At 38.6% G+C, this 22,314-nt stretch overlaps 2 protein-coding genes across 3 annotated transcripts; one reads left to right on the top strand and one right to left on the bottom strand.

Moving 5' to 3' along the window:
• Nucleotides 1-5,072: 5,072 nt before the first annotated feature.
• On the bottom strand, nucleotides 5,073-8,804 carry CDPF1 (cysteine rich DPF motif domain containing 1). Of its 2 annotated transcripts, none has more exons than XM_072400262.1 (5): nucleotides 8,665-8,804; nucleotides 6,935-7,035; nucleotides 6,171-6,283; nucleotides 5,920-6,031; nucleotides 5,073-5,251 (listed from the first exon to the last, which is right to left on the bottom strand). In XM_072400262.1, the coding sequence occupies exons 3-5, from the start codon at nucleotides 6,281-6,283 to the stop codon at nucleotides 5,135-5,137; spliced, it is 342 nt and encodes a 113-aa protein (XP_072256363.1). In that variant the 5' UTR covers nucleotides 6,935-7,035; nucleotides 8,665-8,804; the 3' UTR covers nucleotides 5,073-5,134. The 2 variants fall into 2 exon arrangements, with proteins under 2 accessions (XP_072256363.1, XP_072256364.1); XM_072400263.1 differs by lacking the exon at nucleotides 8,665-8,804 and adding an exon at nucleotides 7,936-7,961.
• TTC38 (tetratricopeptide repeat domain 38) lies at nucleotides 8,693-21,225 on the top strand. Its single transcript, XM_072400260.1, has 14 exons — nucleotides 8,693-8,783; nucleotides 9,148-9,225; nucleotides 11,106-11,187; nucleotides 11,904-12,075; nucleotides 12,299-12,472; nucleotides 13,471-13,546; nucleotides 14,194-14,313; nucleotides 15,177-15,236; nucleotides 16,261-16,299; nucleotides 16,781-16,862; nucleotides 18,203-18,368; nucleotides 18,989-19,148; nucleotides 19,302-19,375; nucleotides 19,990-21,225. The coding sequence occupies exons 1-14, from the start codon at nucleotides 8,754-8,756 to the stop codon at nucleotides 20,081-20,083; spliced, it is 1,407 nt and encodes a 468-aa protein (XP_072256361.1). The 5' UTR covers nucleotides 8,693-8,753; the 3' UTR covers nucleotides 20,084-21,225.
• The last annotated feature ends 1,089 nt before the right edge of the window (nucleotides 21,226-22,314 follow it).

The raw sequence follows: 22,314 nt of genomic DNA, 5'->3' as shown, positions 1-22,314 counted from the left end.
CCTTTCACTTAAAAGCAAAGTGATGCAAACATAAATATTAGATGGCGACATTGGTGTGCAGGTCAGGACTGCTCCTTCCATCTCTATGGCAATACGGCATCATTTGTAGGTAGTAAAAGGGAATTCTTTGTCTTCCACAAAATAACTATTTTATCTTTATTTTCATTGACTATATAGATTTCTATTTCAGAAGTTTAATGGTAAAACTAACACTTTATTGAATTGCTGCTTTTATTTTTTATGTGGATTCTGTGATATAATGAAAAAAAGAGAAATGTATCTATGATGGCAGATGTGTCTTTGATGTGGCATTTTAAAGAAATTAAAACTGAAACTTTTAAACAAACTGTTTAAATGTGTAACTATTCCGGATGGAATGGGGTGGGGGGTGGATTCTAATAAATCACTGGGGATGAGGCTGCGGACATTTATTATTTTCTTTTTACAATTGCAATAGTAAAATGAATGAATTTTGAAGAATTTGTTGTTTGACGTTTGTTTTTTGCTGACATTGTCAGTCCATCATGTCTGGTCTGGTTAATAGTTCACACGGAGGAGGTGATAGTGGCCAAAACCAACATTTCTCAATGGTAGCTGCTGGAGTCTGACAGCAATGCAGGTTTTCCAGATTCCCCACTGGAATCACTGAATGTTCTACTTTTAATGCCCAACTGAACCTTCAAATAAAAGCAGCTATTTTTGTACATTATAGTATAGAAAAGTACATAAAAACCTAAACATTTCCAAATTCAAAAATTCAGAAAGCAGAGAAAAGCCTGTCCACTGCCAGTATGTTGTAGAGAAAAACCCATTACTCAGCAATTATAAAAGATAAAATAGTATCTCAGTGCAATACTCCCATTTCTGGTGCTGTCTCCTGCAGTCTCATTATCCTAACACAGGGGTCGTCAAACTCCGGCATTTAGGCCAGATACTGCCTAGCCAGTAGTTTGTTCCGGCCTAAGCCCACTGGTCGATCAGGTAAATAGGGAAAGCCTCCTGAAGGGAAATCCCTCTCCACCTCAATGCATACCCAGGCGAGGGATTTCACTTCAGAGGACATTCCCTGGTGGTGGGCGGGTCTGGCCTGGTGTGCTCCAGCCCACCCCATAAATGGTCTAGGGGCCATAAAAGTTTGCCGACCCCTGCCCTAACATATATCCCTAACATCCAGTGGTGGTCCTCTGCTAGGCTGATTGATGTCCATTGACATTCAACCCACTTCCTGTGCATCAGCATGCTGTAGAGGATTCTTGATCTCCCTGTGAAAGCAGTGATCTGACATATGCCCTGCTGTATAAAAGATAGAGCCCTACAATCAGCTTTGTAGATTGGGAGAGCTATAAGTCCTGATTTAGCAGGGAGTGTATTAGAACCCATTTGGGGTAAATTTAAAATAAAGTATATTACTAGTTACAGATTTATTCAGTAGGTATTGCTTTGATATTCCTTGTATCATTCTTTTGAAGCATGCAACAAGGGTATCCTTAATAAAATGTCACATTTTCTGTTCATGTTCCATATACAAACTAATATAATGAAACTAATAATGAAACTCTTAGGGTATTCATATTTTTGTGTTTTGGTCTGGTAAATGCTCACATTAGGGAGGATGTGTTCACTGTCAGTAAGCTAATACTTTGGGTTTCATAAGGGAAAGAATTGTGAAGCGCTCCTAAAGGTGCGTACACACTTCCAATTTTTATCGTTCAAAACGAACGACGAACGATCGATTGGGCAAAAAATCGTTTGTAAAAAAGTAACCAACGACGCCGACGAACGAGGAAAGTCGTTGGAAACGAACGACCGGACCGGCGGATCGGACGACGATCGTTGAAAATCGTTCGTGTGTACGGTCGTTCGTTGATCGTCCATGGGCTGAGCATGCGTAATGAACGAACGTTCGTTCACTTTCCTGTCGGGCACATAGTTCCTCTATCGCTCAAACGATCGTATCTATTGTGTGTACAATATCTACGAACGATCGTGTCGTTAACTCTATGTGCAGGATCGGTGCTATACGATCGTTCTTAGATATCGTGCAGGATCGTTCGTGGTTCGTTTTCCAACGATAATAATTGGAAGTGTGTACGTAGCTTTAGTCTTTTTTCTTCTTTCTCAGCCTGAGAAATTGCTCAAAGCAACTCTTATCAACAAATGTTTTGACCTAAGATAAGATTGCTTTCCTCTATTCTACAAATGGTAAGAATGTCTTAGATCACAACTTACCCATTCAGTTTTTGTTGTTTGGAAATAACAATGTTATACTCACTGGTTCTGCATGTGTGGGGGACTGGCAATGAATTTCTGCATGGATGTCATTGTTGAGATTCCTCTTCTGAATCCTGAGATGACCCCACCGCTGGACAGCCAATAGGAAGTGTCTGTGGCAGTGATGTGAAAACCTGAAGATGGTCCCTTCCTCCTGTTCACTGTAGAGATATTCATGGGACTGGAACATCAGGTGACCACAGATTTAGGGGACTAAAAGGGGCATTTGGGGAGTTTTTTCTTTTTTGCCACCAATAAAGGGAAGAGAAGCTATGTATAAGGTAATAAATAGGCTGCCACTTGCAATTGCTAGCTGCTTGTGTATGGTTTGAATATGTTGAGTCAATCATCTGGAACTCTGTAACTAGTCCAGAAACCTGATCTATGTACTTGTTTTTTTCCTGTAAATTAAAGTAATAAATAAGATAAACATAGCAGTAATAAAACCGGCATTGTTAGATGTAGTCACCAATGACAGCTCAGTCTAAATATCTTCTTTTACAAGAATGCCTTTAAAACACAAGTGCTACTTTGTGACACAAATATTGTCATTACTAGCAGCCATGCATGGTCAGCTTAAAGTATTCCTCCATCCAAAACCATTTTTAATTTTGAAGTGTAAAAGGGAATTATTGCTGTTTGTGTCAGTAATGAAAAGATTTTCTCATGGTCTGGTCTGATGATTGCACAGGTGATAGAAATCTCCTTAATGGAGACACAATCAGCAATAAAAAAGTTTAGATACAATATGAACAGTTACAGCATCACAAATTAAAATAAAAAAAGTTTGTCTCTTCAAGAATGATGTAAATGTAGAAAAAAAATATAAAGAATGTAAATATAGAAAAATACCTGTTGATCTGCCATAAATCCAGTAAGCTCATTCCTTTCTAGTGAGCGGACAATGCTACCTCTGCACTGAAGTCCCTAACAGTCTTTTCAGCCCTGCCCTGCAATTCCCTATTGGACTACAAAATACTTCCCTTATATAGGTGTTTGTAGTCCTTATTATAGCTGTGCTGGGCTGATTTCATTGCTTGTGATTTTAGTGCAGAAAAGGCAATGGCCCTGATTTATTAAAACTCTCCAAGGCTGGAGTAGATACACTTTTATCAGTGAAGCTTGACAATCCAGCAAACATGGAATGTCATTTGCTTTTTGTTTGCAAACAATTGAATCCTGGATCAGATCTATTTCAGGTTTACTGGATCACCCATCTTTACTGATGAAAGTGTATTTTTTCCAGCCTTGAAGAGCTTTAATAAATCCTGCCCATTGTGTCAACCCAAACAGGAAGTTATGAGTGCACTGAGTTTCTGGCATTTCTGGTATTTTTCTGCACTTGCAAATGTGATAGTTGGATGTATTGCAAGGATGTAAGAATCTGTTTATATATGTTTGTTCCAGTTGCATTCCACCTAGTATCACACATGCAGTTTGTGCTTCATTCCACTGGTAATAATGATCACAAACATCAGTGTCAACTCTGAACTGACCTTTTAATGGCCTGATAGATCTACATAAATGCTAATATGGCAAAGAATAGGAGGGATCATCGTTGCACTTTATGATACCTTACAGTCCAGCTTTTCCCTCTGCCTCTGAAGCCTCCCTTAGTGTGAATTTTATTTTTTTTCTGATATTTATCTTTAGCAGAAGTCTTTAGGTTAAATCTTCACCTTTTCCTAGTGGTAGGTGTCCTCTCCTCTGCAGTACAGTGCTTGATGACCATATTTACATTATGTCTTCAGTCCACCTGTTTGAATCACCTGAAGTCATTTTTTCTAGAAGAATGCCGACATCTTGTGGTGAAGAACAGGTACTGCTTAGATATGTTAAAATGACTTTACTTAAAGTAGAATCATGACTTAATTTAAAAAACAAAATAATATTATGTGCTGCTTTTACAGTGTTCTCCTAAATCCCTTGCAAAGTCCCACAAATGCCTGTTGATCCTGCCAGTGGAATCCACCTAATGCCGTATCATGGTATGGTGTGGAAACAAGACTGCACTGCTACTGAATTCAGAGCAGAGTTGATGCACTCTCATAGGGTGTGCCTGTCTGCACAGTAATGGGATACAAAAATGTTACAGGGGGGTGGGGTGGCTGTCAACATTGTCACTGCAAATTCCTTTGTCTGTCATTCAGCAACTGGCCACACCAAGTTCCAGTTGCTGATTTCTAGTTCGCCCCTGTAGGTAAATCCCTCTAACTGACACATATGTATTGTCAAAGGTGAAGTCTCTTTCAAGACTTCTACTCTCAGGAGTGTGAATCTCCTTTTTACCCTGCAGCCTCATTGCTTTCTCCTGCCAATTCACATCACTACCATGTCCTGTATTGCAGTTGCTGCTGCTGGAAAAGGCATAGTAACTGGAATTGCTTCAGGAGATAGAAGACAAAAGGGTAATTGTTCACCCTATACAATGTTTTAGATAAACATGTCATCAAGTTAGGCCACATACACGTCAGATGCCTCAGGGCTGATATTGGAGGAGAATCTGGCTTGTGTACAGCACTCATCATCCTGACGACCTTCCTGACAGATTCACGGACGAGGAACGATTGTAATGCAATTGAAGGGGAGCGAGCACAGCGGGGTGCCGCTCTGTCGTTCTCCCCCCTCCATAGAGCAGAAGAGCTCTGTATGTACAGCACTCGTTCATGCATCGTTCAGTGTTTTGTCGTTGGAAAGGATCGTGAAAGATCATTTCCAACGACAATTATTGCACTGGTGTACGCAGACTTACGTTTTACAACAACTTGATGATTTCATTTTAAAACAAATTTTACCTGAAGTTTTTCTAACACTTTTATTATGATTTTTGTCAGTCAACACAACAACTAAGCAGCTCACTCTTTCACTTCGGTTGGGCCTTTCTCTTATCTAAATCTTGCCAGATTTCAGGGGGGAATTCACTTTTGTTCTTTGTAACACACGGCAGGCAAAATCGTTTGGAGTAGAAAAGGCTACATTCCTAAAAAAAAAAATATAAAGATTTTACAATAGTAGACCTATAGAAAAATTGCAGTACATTTACACATTTCAATTATTGATTAAAATATCTGAAATCAAGTTTGTGCTGTAGCTAGCACAATTAGGTTTATGGACCAAACAAAAAAACTGTTTCTAGTCTGACCCTTCCATTAAACAGATTTCAGTTAGTTTAACCATGGAGGCTCTGCGTGGGCATGAACACATCCTCCTGTTCTCAGGAAACTATGCACAGAACCCTGTCAGCCTCTCCAACAGCAATAATGCCTCACTGAAAAGACCCGTGACATTGCTGGATCTAAAACCAGTAAGGTAATGATTTTGAGGAAGCTGAGATGGCTAAATAGGAGAAGAATAAACTTCAGCTTTAAAATTTTATTTACAATGTTGTTGATCTTTGTTTAATGTTTTAACTATGTTCCACTTTTTTAGCTTTTAAATGTGCAGCAATTTTCTGTATAATACCCGAGCAGCATCAGAAACAGAAGTTGTAACCCCAGGAATCTTTACTCCTGTTGTGTACTATCAGCATATGTGTCAATGTTACATCAGCACACGCCACAGTTTCATTAAACACAATGTGCCAAACACTCCATTATGACCTGGCCTGTAATAATGGAACAAATAAAAAAGATAAAATAGAATTCTTACCGTGCCAACACAGACCACTTGTTTACATAAATTACACACAGAACCAAGAACCAGAAATTTTTCTTTCTCGGGAGAGAAGGGATCCATCATAATATAACATTCTTCTAAAAGTCTATCAGAAAACATGCAAAAGAAGATTGACAAATGATTGATTTCTGACTTTATAAACAATACAACTTCATCTAACATCATCAATGAATTATTACTGAACACTATGAGCAACAAAAACATTTCCATTTATTCTTACTTACATTACAGAGTGTGAACTTGGTGGTTTTTGTCCAAAGTAACTATATGGAACGGATAGTTCACACAGGTAACACCTAAATATTCCTTTTGGAGGATGCAGCTCTCCTAGATCCATCTAAAAGTGAAGCAAAACTGCATGCAGTTAGCTATGCATTGAATTACCTAAACTTGCAGCGAGTACAAATATATATTTATAAATATAGACATTTTAACAAATAAGTGAATTCATGTTAAACAATCTTGATTACTTTTTTATATGTACCGACACAGCCAAGAAGAACATATATATGTTATATATAAATGAAGAGAATAACATTATCCCAAAAAAGCAGCTTTGCTGCAATAATATCCTCGAATCTGAACAGTTACCCTCAGTAATTCATTTCCACCACTAAATGTCACCAGTCTGGAATGAAGGAGCCAGGAGATGATGGGATGATGATGGGATGATGGGATCCATCACACCACCTTAGGTTTACAATAGTGCTGCAGAGCTCTCATATCCGTATGTATGTGCGGTACATTGCAACGACCCCATTCCCCGACCTCCTATACTCCTATGTCTTATAAATCAGTATGCTTAGAGACCACAGTATTGGAATCTATGGGACCTGCGGTGTCTACATCATGACCAGCCAGGTACTGCTGCAGGAGCGGTACAGCTTCCAATGGGTAAACCTAATAACCTGCAAGACGTAAAAGGATGCCTGCATGAAAGAATTGCCTTCCAAATCACGGGAAGGCATTGTTATAGGTATTTACTTACCTGTTATTTAGTTTCTTCAGGAACACAAAGTCTGAATCTTCATACCATGAACTGTTTGCATCCTCAGTCCCATTGCTTTGTGTATTCCATGCTTAGGTCTCCTATATAAAATACAAGGAGTTAGTAATCACACAGGGTTCAAATAATCTTTCATTTTTTTAGATTACAGCTTGCAGAAAATGACATGTCATTGACAAATAATATACCCAAGGAAAAGAATAACCCATTAATTAATGGCATGAAGACACTGGAAACCACAATTTGTGAAGCTGTACCTAGGTTCATACCACCCAAATACTGAGTAACCACAGCTAATATATACAACATGATATAAAAGCTAGAAGCATAGCAGAAATAAAACAAGCATGATATTCCATCATATTATTATTATATTTACTTTGCACCCGGTTACACCTGGAAAATAGATTATTCATATTGTGGTATACTTTTTATCCCAGTTCATGTGTTTTCCTTATAAAGAAAATGTTTATTATTCTTTGAAGTTTACATCCCACATCCCAGTATAATATGTTGATACAAAACATCTGTCCGAATTGCATTTATTAAAATAATGTACCTGTTCCAACTTAGTTCCAACCTGTTCCAACTTAACCTGTACAAATTCAACTTAGGAACAAACCTACAGTCCCTATCTCGTATGTAACCCGGGGAATACCTGTACTTTAAGCTTTAATGTTTCCCTCTTCCTTAGAGTTGGGAGATACACAAGGGCCTGCACCCAAACCAACGGGATGTCTCAAGTCACTGTGCGCCATTCTTGTTTCTCCATGAATGACAAACCATAGGACAACTACACCTCTGCTTTCCACATGTAGGTGACCTGCTTGTCTTGATGGGTGTAACTCCTATCACAAAGTACAGGGCAAGATGTGATATGGGTCTGAGCCAAATGCACCAAAACATCACAACTAAACCACAAATTTTGCCATTAGCAGTCATCTGAGGTAAGACCCTCTATGCCATTTTTCCCACCAACGCACCTTCCTTTATAGAGGGCACTAAAGCAAACTCCGCCCATCGTCCCTCCTCACAGCTCACTGACACTGTCAATCACTGAGACAAACCACGCTCTTCAAATCTCACTGACATTGTCAATCACTGAGACAAACCACACCCACTTCTCCTCTCAGCTCACTGACGCCGTCAATCACTGAGACAGACCACGCCCACTGCGCCTCCTCACAGCTCACAGATTCTGTCCATCATTGAAACAAACCACGCCTGCCATCGTTCCTCACAGCCCACCCATACTATCTGGAAACCACGCCAATTTCCCTTACCTCAAAAAGCGTGCGTCATGAAGCAAACCACGCCCATCTCCCTTGTATTTTGTCACACGCAGTGGTGACGCTAATCCAAATGCCGCCTTCTAAACTGTCATCTTATATAAGTCAAACCTTCGTTAACACAACCCTAACTATACTCATAAAAGTGAAATTACATAGGAAAAGCAAGGCTGGGCAAATCCGAGGATGGCGCTATTGTTTTTAAATGACAGAAACAAGGTCGACCATCTTGGTATCTGGCAAATACATATCCTCCTGTATCGCGTTTTAGATTATAGACGAGGAAAAAAAACGCACCTTTCCTGATCACACATAGAAATTAGAGTAAGCCTTGAGTTTGCGGTGTTTCATGGTATGCTTTCCATGAAACGTGACAAAGTTTCTGCTATTGAAATGCAAACACATCGACAGCACATGACTTACCAGACCTAGGGCTTGCACAGGCTCCTCCCACTGGGCGGAGTCACACAGTGGCAGGGTTTGCTGCCTTTGTACCCAAAGTAGTGGCAAGTATGGCACAGCTCTGCCTGAGGGACTGCAAGGTGAGCATTCACTTAACATGCAGGTCTAAGTACCAGGTTCCTGCTCCCTCCTATCTCAACTGACAAGATAAGTTCAGGAAATACCCTGCAGCAATACAGAGCTGCACCTGACCTGGGAGATCTCCTCCTGGTGAAGAAACTCTAAAGTATAAATACCTGCAGGCCAAAAATAATACATTGATCTGGGGCTAAATGGGGACACCCGCTGCAATAGGAGATGAGCTTACCTTGGAGAGATTTGCATTTACTTCCTGTTGTGTTTATGGTATGGGAAGTAAGGGGAAATCTATTGATTGGCACATGGATGGTAAAATACCTAAAGTTTTAACCTTTCTGTATCTACCTATTTATTTGTACTGTACAGGCTTGGCAAGATGCTGGGATGACCTTTTCTACTACAAGCAATGAAGCTTGCAAGCTGTTTGATGCCACAATACATCAGGTAACGAGTGTGCCAGAATATACTGCATATTGTCTCCATTGTTAAGTAACTGGTCTTTTAAATAAAAATTTTATTGCAGTTAGAAAAAAAAGCATAAATGAATCTCCAGGCACCGGAATATATGGATATATATCACAGAAGACACTCCTTTACTATGTGTATGCTCCACAGATCACTGGGCATGGCTAACATATTCTAAAGACATGTGAAAACCAGTGTTCTCCCCAGCCCCATTTAGCTGGGCACACCACCCAGCACTTTTTATTAACCACCCAGCTGTTTTTGGGTAGTTACCGATAAGTTGGGTCACAATACAAGGTCTGCCACCCGCCTAAAATTTCTTCCCACCCGGTTAAAAAAAAATCCTGGGTTGAGCACTGGAAAACTGTCCACTTATTCCTTCTCTTCTGTTCCCAGCACTTTTATTATGATTGCAGATTCTCCATAAAAGCAATGTGCTGTATGGAAATGATTAGAGCTGCTTGCATTACTAAGAACAGAGCAGCAATTGCTTAGCATAATTCACACATTTGCTCCAAAATGCATGCAGTGTAAAACTGGCCATTTATCAGTCCATTTTTTTGGTTCAGTGAATCAGTTCATTGAATCCATTGTAAGTTAGTTTTGAATTTCTAAATTCAAACAAAGTGGTCAGCATCAAATGTAGAATCAAAGGAACCTCGACTGGTCAGAGCAGAACATTTCTACAGATCATACAAGCATCTTAATTATTTATAATTTCTTTTGTTAGTCCTGGCAATGAAGGAGCAAAGTTAATTAATTTGCAAATGACGGTAATTATTTCTATTGTATTGCATCAACTGGACAGCAATCAAACTAAAATTGATTTGTATATGTTTAGCTCAATCATGCATTGATGCTTGTATGCTGCTGATGTGCAATTCAAATGTGCTGAGATATAATATTTAGTTTGCATGCATTTGACATGTTTTAGCACATCAATACATTCTTCACATAGTTAAGTTGTGAGCCTTAAATCCCAACAGTAAAAATTAAAAATGTGGAACCATTCAATGGTAAGCAATAAGCTCACATTAAAATGTATTGCTGCCTCCAAATGAATGCGAGCACTGGACAAAAATCAATAGACAAGATAAGAACTGTTGTTTAGTGTAAAATTGGCAGCCCTTGGTTTTTGGATGCATTGGTGGTGGAAAAAGCAAGGCAAGGGGTCAAAGACCAAAAGGCAACACAAGAACAAAGAGCCACGTTTGCTGTTTTTTTTTTCATGTTGGACCAATGTATATGGGTCTGCTTTATTAAAGCTCTCCAAGGCTGGAGAGACTACACTTTCATCAGTGAAGCTGGGTGATCCAGCAAACCTGGAACAGATTTCTTTTGTGCTAGCAAATGTTTTGAATCCTGGACTGCATCCATTCCAGGTTTGCTGGGTCACCCAGCTTCACTGATGAAAGTGTATCTTCTCCAGCCTTGGAGAGCTTTAATAAATCAGACCCTAAGAGAGAGCAGAGTGACTGCAAGGGATGGACCTATCAGGATGCTTCAGAATCTTTCACTGTTCAGGTAAAGGGAGATAATAGGAAGGAGAGCTGTGAACATAAAACTGGATCAGAGAAAGAATAGGTTGCCTCTTTTTTTCCAGGTATGTCTGTAGTGTGTGGCTGAGCTGTCTAAATTTTGATGATGTTTTGAGTTTGTGTATGGCAATTATATTTGTGTTGTTGGTACAGTACTTATACTGGACCCAAGAGGCAGTACTTGAGTTCCTGCTTCCCCGGCTTCCATTGTTATGGCCAATACCATGTTTAAATGAGCGACTCTTCTGCTAGTAAAGTTTTAGTTTAGACAGTGGAAGATTCTGTGAGTTAATGTACATTCAGTATTTATATATCTTTCAGTATGTCACCTGGACGAATGATGCAACCATTGGAGGAATAGAAGGATGTCTGTCTAAGATCAAAGCTGCTGATCCTAATTTTGGTAGGTGCAGAATTTGACTAAACATCAGCTTATCAGAAAATAAATAAAAAACAGCTTTGACACATGTCAGATGATTCTCGTCCAAGACGAGCCCTGACATGAATCTGATGTGTAAAGTGGCTGTCTGACGCCATTCGTGAATCCGTACAGGCGGATCCACGAACATCGGAAGACGAATGACTGCAATGTAAGCGAAGAGAGGGGAGCACAGCGGGGTGCTGCTTGTTTGTTCTCCCCCCTCCCCTCTTCTTAGAACATATGTATGTACAGTGTGCGTTCATTCATCTTTCAGTCTTTTCTCTTTGGAAAGGATTGTGAATGATCCTTTCCAGTGACAAAAATCTAATGTGTGTACATAGCCTTAACCTGGAGATCTGATGTTCCTAATAGGCAGCCCAATAACAATTGAACTAATTCGCATAGAAAGCTGACAACGCAGTGGCTTTGTCAGCCTGTAACAAGAATTGCTGTTAGTGGAAGAACCTTCAGATAAAAAAAAATTGTAATAGATTCACAAAAAACATTTTTGCTTAAGAAAACTGCATACAGTTAGACATGATGCCAAACATACTGATAAATGGATTTAGGATTTACGTATCTCCTGTGTACTTTCATCAGTCTACCTTTTTTCATTTATTTTTTTAATAGTGTTGTATGCCCATAAAATATGTAGAAATCTCTTGCATACATCTTATTTTTTTTTTTCATTTCCCCAGTGATGGGACGTGTGCTTTCCAATGGTTTGGAACTGATCGGCACAGGACGCTCGCCAGTGTTGGATAAAGAGCTGCAAAAAGATTTGAAGACCATGTCAGATCAGGCCAAGGCACAGTCCTTGACAGAACGAGAACAGTTACATGTGTCTGCAATTGAAACCTTTGCTAAAGGGTATGAAGCAAACTTCCCTTTTGAAGATTTGTAGTTGCTGTTTAGTATTACAATCAGCAGCAGGTATATATAAACTATTGAAGTATGTCTAAACCTAAAAAAGAAAATGTAAATAGTTGCAGTTTACCAGTCCCTACATAGGGTGGCTGCATTAGATTTTAATTTGTAGCTAACCTTGTATTTTATAAAAATGAGAACCTTCTGCAATGTCTTTTTTTTATAGAAACCTTGTGAAGGCTGCTACACTCTGGGAAGAGATCTTGCAGAATCATCCTTTGGACCTGTTAGCACTGAAATTTGCCCATGATGCATACTTTTACCTTGGGCAACAAACACAAATGAGAGATTCTGTTGCTCGGGTTCTTCCATACTGGACTCCAAAAACCCCTCTAAGTAGGTGAGTCAGGCAAAAATACAGAGAAATATATTCTGCCCCTCTTTTAATATGTGCATATTGTTTTCCTTTTTATTGCAAGCACCAAAAATCATTAGGAACTAGAATTCTGGCAACTCAACCGACTAACTGTTTGAACCAAATGCATTTTCTATGCTGAAACCCTAAGCACCCCACACCTCTGCCAATACACACGTCAACATTTCTGATTCTGATTTCTTTTTTTCATGCAAAAAACTGCTTCTGCCTTGAACAAGCACGTACTGTGTAAAGAATAGACTCTTGGAGATGTAATTCTAATTTAGAGGGATGAGTTTCTGATTGGTTTTATTAATCATGCAAATTTCTGTTTTAGTTACTGCGCTCTGTTTACATAATTTTTTTTCAACAGAAGGTCCTGAAATAAAACAGAAAAAGTGAAAACTAAGAAATATACTTTGCAATACCTTTAAAGCCCAACTCTAGTTTATTAGGAAAAAAAATGTTGCAACACTTGCCCTGTCTTCAGCATTGTACCCCATATACATTCTGTCCTGTTCTGGGGTAAATGATGTCCGGTGTCACTTAACCTCCTGCTTCTTTGGTATAGTGGAGTTGCAAGGAAAGTGTTGAAATTAAGCTTTACTTCCCAAAACAAAGGAGAGGAAAAAGCAGCTGCAGTTTAGTAATATTTTTTTCTATGTAGAATGCTTTGGTCCCTGCAGTCCATTTATTGTGTTGTCCCATGCAGCCCACAGCAAAACCACCTAATGAGAACCTAATCCTCTTTTAATGGGAACAAGTTTGAAATCTTAACTTATTATTTAGCTCTTTTGGCCTAGATTCACTGTGCCTTATGTGCAGACTGTCAGTGAATTAATGGGCTGTGATGTGTAAAACATTTATGGCTGGGCCTTGAGCTCTCACATGTCACTTTTTTATTGTATTAGAGGCAGACCTGTTTGAAAGTTAACAGACGCAGCTGTGCGATTTGTAACTGAATCTCTTTCTCTTCTCTCCAGTTATGTCCGAGGAATGTACTCTTTTGGTCTACTTGAAACACACTTTTATGATCAAGCTTTTAAAGTTGCCAGTGAGGTAAAGTTTTTTTTTCCTCACCAGGATATTACAGCATGTATAACTATATCACAAAAAAGTAGTTCACCTCTGTGAGCTACTGAACTTTACTCTCCATGTTATATATGCACACAGTACAGACAATGAGCATTGTCACCCAAGGATAGGAAGTGTCCCAAGTTTTAAAGGTAAAGCATTAACTTTTTAAAAGTTAAAAAATAAAAAACAAATATATAATCTGGGGCTATCTGCAATATATTTCTTTATTAGTTTATACACTCTTTTATATAAAGCTTTTCAATACAGTTAGAGTATTCGGATGAGTGAATAGAAGATGTAAAGCCCCACTTGCTTTTGACATTTAGTAACACAGACCCCTTTCACAGCTGCAGCTCCACCAGCTGGTGGACTGTGACATTGCATCTACAACTGTGAGAATATGTGGTTTCTCTGTTTAACACTTCTTTTGTTTGCCTCTTTTATTCCCACTGTAGTTTGCCTTTTTCGCAAAACACAAAAATAATATTGATGTGGTATAAGTATGCCGATTGGTAGATCATTATTTTGTGAATACATTGACTAATTCAGTGTAATCCAGTGTAGTTGATATTGGTTCCATATCTTTGAATTGTCTTAAAGTCAGTGCTACTGTTCTTGTATATGTCTAGGCGCTGGCTGTACAACCAAAAGATGCCTGGTCTGTCCACAGCATTGCTCACGTCCATGAAATGAAGGCAGAAATAAAGGAAGGCCTTGCTTTCTTGCAGAAAACTGAGAAGAACTGGAATGTAATCCATTTTTTTTTTTTTATTTCTAGCATACATGCTTTCCTGGGAAAGCCTAAGATTACTAAAGGTTGTCTAATAAAGCCTAATTCAAGTCAAAGAAATTGGTTTGCAGAGAGACATTGTGTGTAAACAACCTCCTTTTTCATAGTCTTACCTCCACTTTACTGTTACCACTGTTGTACAGGGGATCCATGATTCTGTAGCCCAATAGGCCTAAGGTAACAGCAATAGATTTGTTCTAATACTTCTCACCTCTTTCTCTTCTTTGCAGAACCACTTGTGCTGAGGGTTATGTCTGTAACTGATAGTACAGAGCATTGTATTGGGGGTAGAAATCAGAATTTATACAGAGAGAAAATACAATTTTAAGGCCTTCCCAAGCAAGCACCCTTTTACAAATCATAACATTGGCTTTGGGACTATAAAGAAACAAAGTGTGAGACTTTGTTTAAGCTTTAAAGTCGCAATAAAAAATGTATCTAGCAAGCAGCTGCTGCACCTCAGCGATTGCCCATGGAGGAATTAATTGATGGACTAATTTGGAAAACTTGGTTTTGCAGTCATCTCCCCCCATCTTTCCCCTTATACACCAATGTGCATGTTTTCATTTTGTTATTGCATATGTAGGCGTTATAATTTGCCATTGTTATAGGGTCATATAAAAAAGATAGAAAAAAGCCCCTAGAGGGCTGTGTATAGCCCTTGATAAGTGGTGACGGGCTAGGCACTGTATACTGCAAGCAGTTTTTCTGGTTTAGGACTTCTATTAATTTATAATAATAAATATCTGTTTTTTATTATATATGGTATCTCTATATAATATATGTATTTACATTCATAGTGATTGTTGTATTTCCTTGCAGGACAGTGACATGCTTGCCTGCCATAATTACTGGCACTGGGCTTTGTATTTTATTGAGAAGGTAAGACATACATATGTGTTGTGTTTGGAGAACTTTCTCTTTATCCTCAATTCATCTTTTTTCATGGATGAAACTCGGACTGTTCCTCCGACATAGATACTTCATAGAAGAGGCAGTTTGCAGTACCTAAATGAGTTATATGCTATATAATGTCATTAGCAATTGCCTAGAATTTTAACTTTAAATGGCTTTAACTGTAATTTTCAAGAATTAGTTTATTCTTAACAATCTAACTCTCCAACCGATCCAACCAATGCATGGCCCACAGGGTCCTCTGTGTCCTTGGCTTGGCCCATCACATGTTACCACACCAGATAAAGGTAACAATACTCCCAAGTGGATCCCATTTCATTGGTAAAGTCATTGTCAAATACCTGACAGAAGCTCCTGATATCCAGATGAGTCTGTTTACCGGCTAAAGGCAGTGGCTCCCTAGTTTGATTTCTGTGCATTCACTGACACACAGGCTGTTAGGAGGATGTTCTTGTGAAAGGATGGGAGTGGGGGTGACAACGAATGTAGGAAGGCTACGGATGCAGAGGCTCTCAAAGACCCACCCTGCTTATACTAAAGAAGTGTAAAATATGTAAAAGTGGCCATTCACTTTCTTTATGCTCCATTTTGATGCATTAACACATTCCTATGCATTGTATCACTTCAGTTTATGAATTACGGAACATGATTTTTTCTGGTGTGTTGCAGCACAGTGCATTACATGTACTTGTGGTGTGCTGCCGTTTGTTGGCATTTACTGTACAGTGTAATGGGGGTATTATTGGAGAAAGACACCACAACACACTGCAGTGTGCTCTAACACACTTTAAACATTTTTTTCATGGAACTCAAACCCAGAGCTCTGCCATTTATATCTTTATTAAGGTGCACTATGTAGCTGTTTCTACCATCTGTATTGGTTGTTATGCCAGTACTTGGCATACAAGATCTAATGCAGCTCTGCATTGAGTGACATTTGGGTAAAGTCTACAATTTGATCTAACAATAGTCTGCAATATCTCTCTTCCAGGGTGAATATGAAGCTGCTTTAACTCTGTTTGACAATCATGTGAGTACCTGACAAGCACAGTGGAGGAAGTCAATCCTGCCATAATTGGGCAAAATAAAAAATGGTGTGCATGAAAAACATAGCAGTTTTTTTGTTACCATGTAGTTTTTAAATGAACTTTTAACAAAACTTCAAAACACATTAAAACTTAAATACATCTAACAAGAAGTCACAGCAACTGTTACTTTCTTCTTTTGCAGAATAGATTTAAGCAATGTGAATAAAAGGTGACAATTGTACGCACTCCCTGGCAGTGTAATAGTTTGGCCCAAGTCCAGCAGCTGGAACTTTTGCTGGACAGCTTGAGCAGCATTGCATGTAAATGTGGAAAAATTATAAATAAAGGCATGGGAAATGAAAAAAAAAAAATCAACCAGTATAAATTTGGTTACTAGAATAAAATATAATTTACTATAATAGTAAATTAAGCACAAATATGTAAATTAAATTTTAATGTCACAGATTCTACCTTGTTCCATAGATTGCCCCTTGTTGTATCTCAAGTGGAAGCATGCTGGATATTGTTGATAATTCATCGCTGCTCTATAGACTTCAGATGGAAGGTAAGATTATTAATAAGTTAACAACTGCACTTTATAGGTATCAGAGTTTTGTCATTCATTGTTGAAGTTTCAGAAAATGAGACAGTTTCAGCCAATTTGTAGTGAATACTTGTGAGTCTTGTGCAGACCTCTCCTGTCCTCCTCAGGAGAACCCTGTCCACTCCATCTGTTGGTTTTAGAAGTGCTAGACAGTCTGGAAGGCTCAACATAGGTAATCTATAAAGCTACATCCTAATATTTACAGTCTGTCCGAATGTGCCTTTTGTGACATCTCCTTATACAATATTGCAAGCCATGCTTAAAAAAAGGTAAACAAACGGAAAAGGAATAGCCACCAACATTGCCTGGAGTCTCCCTGCAGCTGATTTTGTTCCCATTAATGACTTGCCATGTTCCCCACTGTGTCTGTGTGGAGGTGGATTCCTCAAATTCATTAAGTGAATTTAATAGAATCAGAGAGATGGTTTGCAGTGCATGTTTTCTGATACAGCCTCCTCTCCAGCATGCTGAACCTTTATCAGCTCAATAGTGTCATCACAAAATTTACTGAGACTAGCAGCAATGGACAGAAGTGCCATGGATGATCTCCCACTGCAAATTTAAAACTAAAAATCCACAAAACAATAGTGCCTAGGCACTGGAAGTGCACTATCATTACAAGACATTTTAGGGAACTTCTTAGGCAAACTCACCCTTATAGATTTTCACCCAAGAGAGCAAAATCTTCACTGTTTGAGTTGCAGCTCACTTCATTTCCACTTTGTATACATACATGTCTATGGTTAGACACTAACTTTTCCAGCATGATTCCATCATATGGTACTTTTATTACCTGCCCTTAAATATATCGTTTTGGTACAACATTGAAATGCCAAATATACCTTTCCCACAGTTTTGCTTCAATATACATACATTTCTGCAACTATTTTGTGCATTATTAGGAAGTTTTTTTTGTTGTGGTGTTTGGGTAAACATTATTTGTTCAAACAAATAAACAAAAAGGCTGCATCTGACCTCAAGAAATGTTTTTCCTTACTGGCTTCTCTTCTCATAAATTGGAGGTAAGAAAACCTAATAAAGAACCATAATTCACATTTCCCAGTATTATTGAGTTACTGTTCACACATGAATATAAGATACATTCTGAAAATAAAACCTTGACCTGGTAAACTGATAAATACACAGATGAAATACAATATAGTTCTGACATTTACACACACATCCACCAGGAGAGTGATGTCACTCCAAAAAAACAAAACAAAAACAAAGTACAGTGCAGTTTTGTGCATTTAGAACCATAAAAACTATTTTTGTTTTTTTCCTGTGTTTGGGATGTACAGGTGTGGATGTGCAGGATAGATGGAACAAACTTGTCCAAATCACAAAGAAGCATACAGATGATCATTTACTGGTCTTTAATGATCTCCATTTCCTGATGTCCTCATTGGGATCAAAAGATGTTGAGATGACCAATCAGCTGCTGAAATCTTTGAAGGAACTTTCTAAGTATGTGGCAACCCTATAGTAAAATAAACAATTAGAAAAAAAACTAAATCTTACTATAGATGAGCATCACTCACATACACCCTATCCCTGCTGCATTCCACATGATAGAAAATATTATCAATAATGACTTTAAGTCTCAATTGCAATGGCTGTGGTAGCTAAGTACCTGGTGCTGCTGCGGGGATCTTACCTTTATATTGGAGAAAATAGTAATATGTTGGGGAGAGCTCACTGCTACAGTCCCAGTGAGGTATAGGATATATTCCAGTGGTTTAACACACCTCAAAATTCAACTTTCATTCCTATATTTGATATCTGAGCTTGTGCTAAACGTCTTAGGTACACTATGCCAGTAATTTCAATATGCAATATGAAGGGCCACGGGCCCTATATGTGCATCCAGAGCTCAATAAATTGGAAGGGCTTGTGTTGATTCGGAATTATAGAATACATTTAAGTTGTGCCAAGCTGATTTGCATTTCCATTGACTCATATGAGTAGAGAAAGAGTTCCGTTGTAGGAAAGCCTGTAACCCAGGCCCTGTCCTGTATCTGATATCGTTAGACTGACCAAAAATTGTGTTGTGTTTTTTTTTTTTTTTTTTTTTTTTTTTTTTTTAGATTGCCAGGTGAAAACAACCAACGTTCACTTTTTGGACATCTGGGCCTTCCACTATGTCAGGCACTTGTGGAGTTTGACAAAGGCAGTTATGACAAAGTCATAGAGCTAATGTATCCGATTCGCTACCAGATTGTAGACATAGGTGGCAGTGATGCTCAGGTAGGTGCTCTGTAAAATCTATCTATCTATCTATCTATCTATCTATCTATCTATCTATCTATCTATCTAATCCCTTTCAATGGCTTTCTGCCATGTTTTTTTTTACCATACTTTATCCAAATTCTTATAAATTTATTTTGTGTTTGTGTTTAGAGAGATCTCTTCAGCCAAGTTCTCATACACGCTGCTATGAAGAGTGGATCCAAGTCACATCAGAACTTAGCACGGTATATGAATTTTATTTATTGGAACTAGACTAACCTAAACCTAAATTGGAGTTTACCAGAACTAGTGGAAAAAATTGTTGGGGTCTATTAACAGCCTTTTTTATTGAGCTGAGCTGATCTTGTCTGCTGTCCAGTTTCCAGGCTGTGATATCATAGATTGACATGCCTCCTATCCTGCCCTAAATGTGAGTGCCCACTGTCGCTACTGTAGAGATGTGGAAAACTTTGCTGACCAGAACTGTAGGTTAAACTACATTCAGATTTGCACGCTGAGCACTGGTCGTGTAACCACTGAGAAGAATTGGATTTCTTTTTGCTAGAATACTGGCATATGCTCTTAGAGCTTGCTAATAAATTCAAGTCACTTGATAAAGTCAAGGTCATACCTACCTAACACAGGAGCACCCTCAATAAACTGAAATAAGTTTTGTTGGAGTAATCCTTTAATAAGACAAGGTATTGTAATCCCTATTGGCTACCTCTGACACCAGTAAACTGGATCCCTATTGGCTGCTGCATTTTTGCTTACTACACATTGAAGTTCTTTTTACAGTTCTTGATGTAAGAAATGTGAAAGTTTCTGATTTCCTAATCAGATGTTTTTGATTCACCAGATGCCTTTTAATTGAAAGAGATGCCATGAGGCCGAATTCTCCTATGACAGAGCGATTAATGAGGAAGGCTGCTGCAGTCCACAACATGGCATAAAAGCCGTCTACCTGGAGTCTTTGTTGTACACAGAGAGCAATGTCCAATAATCAAAACACAATCAATTTTGAATTTAGTTATGTAGAATCCAGAAATGTACCATGTTGTTTTAGAGATCTGCCCAAAATACTAAAATGATTGTCATCATTTTTACTGAATTCAGCCAAAAAAAAAACCATTAGGTACTTTTGGAAAAAAGTTTGAGCTTGTTTTGTGTTAATGTGGATGATTATGCATTCATCTCCAGTACTCCAAACTTTATTAGAAAGCAAGGGGAGGCCATGGGCACAATTGGGCCTTTGACATGTTGGAGACTATAGTAATACCAACCAAATGGTAGATGTGTATTGTATGTAATGATGGGTTGTATCCATCATAAAGACGCCTATGGCAGTGCATAGAGTGGCAATAACCCTAAAATGTAAAAATATGTGCACTTTAATGAACAATTATAGATAAATTCAGCAAAAGAACTATACAGGGAAGAAGGTGCCAGGTATTTGGTAACTCATTTAGTTAAATGTACAATGGCCTATAACACAGAGCACCTGATGCCTCCAGCAGCACATCACAGGGGGCTGAGCTTGCAGGTTCCCCCTGTGCTTCTGCAGGTTTCCTCCCATGTTCCAAAACATGCAGATGGGTTAATTGGCTTCCCCCAGAATTTGACAGTAAAGCGCTCCGTAATATGTTGGCGCTATATAAATTCTGTATAATATTATGAAAACATTCTCCATTCATTTGTATAATGGGGGGGGGGGGTATATAATATTCTATGATCTATCCAAGTTTAGCCCTGTGAAATGTTCTCTGTATAAGTGTACCCAGACAGAGATGTAAAAACAAAATGATTCCCTAAAATGTTTGCAAAAAATATAATGTGTACTTCTTATTTACCATTTACATTCATGCTGTTCATTTACTGATTATTGTTCTGATCATTGTTTACTGATTACATGCGGAGCTGTGATGATGAACAGCAATTCAGAGCATCCAAAGAATTTCTCGTTACTGTAATTGGGTCACAGAATGATTGTTTCTGATTGGTTGGTGTGGGGAGATTCCATATTGCTGATGCTTTTTCTACTGTAAATTCTTGTATAATGGGAACAGAAATTCTGTTAATAAAATGATAATAATTATGTGGAGAAGTGAGTGTCTTTCTGGAAAATGGTGAAAATCATTTCTCTAATTTATACAGCCTGTTTACACAGAATCCTGGTACGAATGTTAGGGAATTGATCGGCACTGCAGTAATACAGGCCACAAATGTTCCCATCACATAGGAAGCTCTGTATGCAGCTTAAAACAACACTGAAAAAACAATCTGTCTTTCGGTGTTTATTTTTATGGTTAGCCTGCCTGGCCTCCTGTCTGCTGCTCTATTCCTATAGGCTGGGTACACACATCCAATGGTTCTTGTCCGATAATTGCCTCAGGGAGGATATCGGATGAGAATCTGGCGTGTGTACAGCGTCCATCGTAATGTAAGTGAAGAGGGAGAGAGTGCAGCTGGGTGCCGCTCCGTCGTTCTCTCCCCTCTTCATAGAACAGAACAGCGCTGTATGTATAGCACTCATTCATGCATCCAGCTCCAGCTGAGTGCACATTGATATTTATTGCCCTGCTAACCCCTCCCCTCCCCAGGTTCAACTGATATCCCAAATTTTGCAACCCCTATTTAATGTACAGCGCTGCGTAATATGTTGGCGCTATATAAATCCTGTTTAATAATAATAATAATAATATTAATGCATCATGCTGTGCTTAGTGGTTGGAAAGAATCATAAAAAATCCTTTTCAATGACAATTATTGCACATGTGTATGCAGCCTTAGTAAATTATCACAAAGCACGGCCACAGAAAGAGAATCTGGTTCTTTGCTATTCTTAAGGAGAAATGACCGGTTCTCTCTAAATATATTATGTAACCAACTTAACACCAGGAAAAGCACAGAAAATCCGCTTTCAATGCATTCTTGCAGTGTTTTTTTCCATAAATGTATTTTTAATTCGCCCGCAATGTGTCTGTGAACTTGGTAGAAGATTTGACTATTGTGGAATCAATCACTTCCCTAGCAATGCCACTTCCTTGTTTTCATAACCTATTAATAATATAATACAGTATTTATATAGCACCATCATATTACGCAGCGCTGTACAAAGTCCATAGTCATGTCAATAGTTGTCCCTCAAAGGAGCTCACAATCTAATGTCTCTTCTAAAGTCTTT

The sequence above is a fragment of the Pyxicephalus adspersus genome, chromosome 2 (assembly GCF_032062135.1).
Source record: "Pyxicephalus adspersus chromosome 2, UCB_Pads_2.0, whole genome shotgun sequence".
Taxonomy (NCBI): domain Eukaryota; kingdom Metazoa; phylum Chordata; class Amphibia; order Anura; family Pyxicephalidae; genus Pyxicephalus; species Pyxicephalus adspersus.
The sequence above is the reverse complement of the archived record's forward strand: the minus strand, read 5'-3'. Positions and strand labels throughout refer to the sequence as shown.

Excerpts from the sequence above, each read along its gene's own strand:
- TTC38 (XM_072400260.1), top strand. The coding sequence starts at position 8,754 with ATGGCACAGCTCTGCCTGAGGGACTGCAAG. Across the intron at positions 14,314-15,176 it reads AAACTGAGAAGAACTGGAAT|GACAGTGACATGCTTGCCTG; the intron begins GTAATCCATTTT and ends ATTTCCTTGCAG. Across the intron at positions 19,376-19,989 it reads TCACATCAGAACTTAGCACG|ATGCCTTTTAATTGAAAGAG; the intron begins GTATATGAATTT and ends TTGATTCACCAG.
- CDPF1 (XM_072400262.1), bottom strand. The coding sequence starts at position 6,283 with ATGGATCTAGGAGAGCTGCATCCTCCAAAAGGAATATTTAGGTGTTAC. Across the intron at positions 6,032-6,170 it reads CCAAGTTCACACTCTGTAAT|ACTTTTAGAAGAATGTTATA; the intron begins GTAAGTAAGAAT and ends GTTTTCTGATAG. Across the intron at positions 5,252-5,919 it reads AAGTGGTCTGTGTTGGCACG|GAATGTAGCCTTTTCTACTC; the intron begins GTAAGAATTCTA and ends TTTTTTTTTTAG.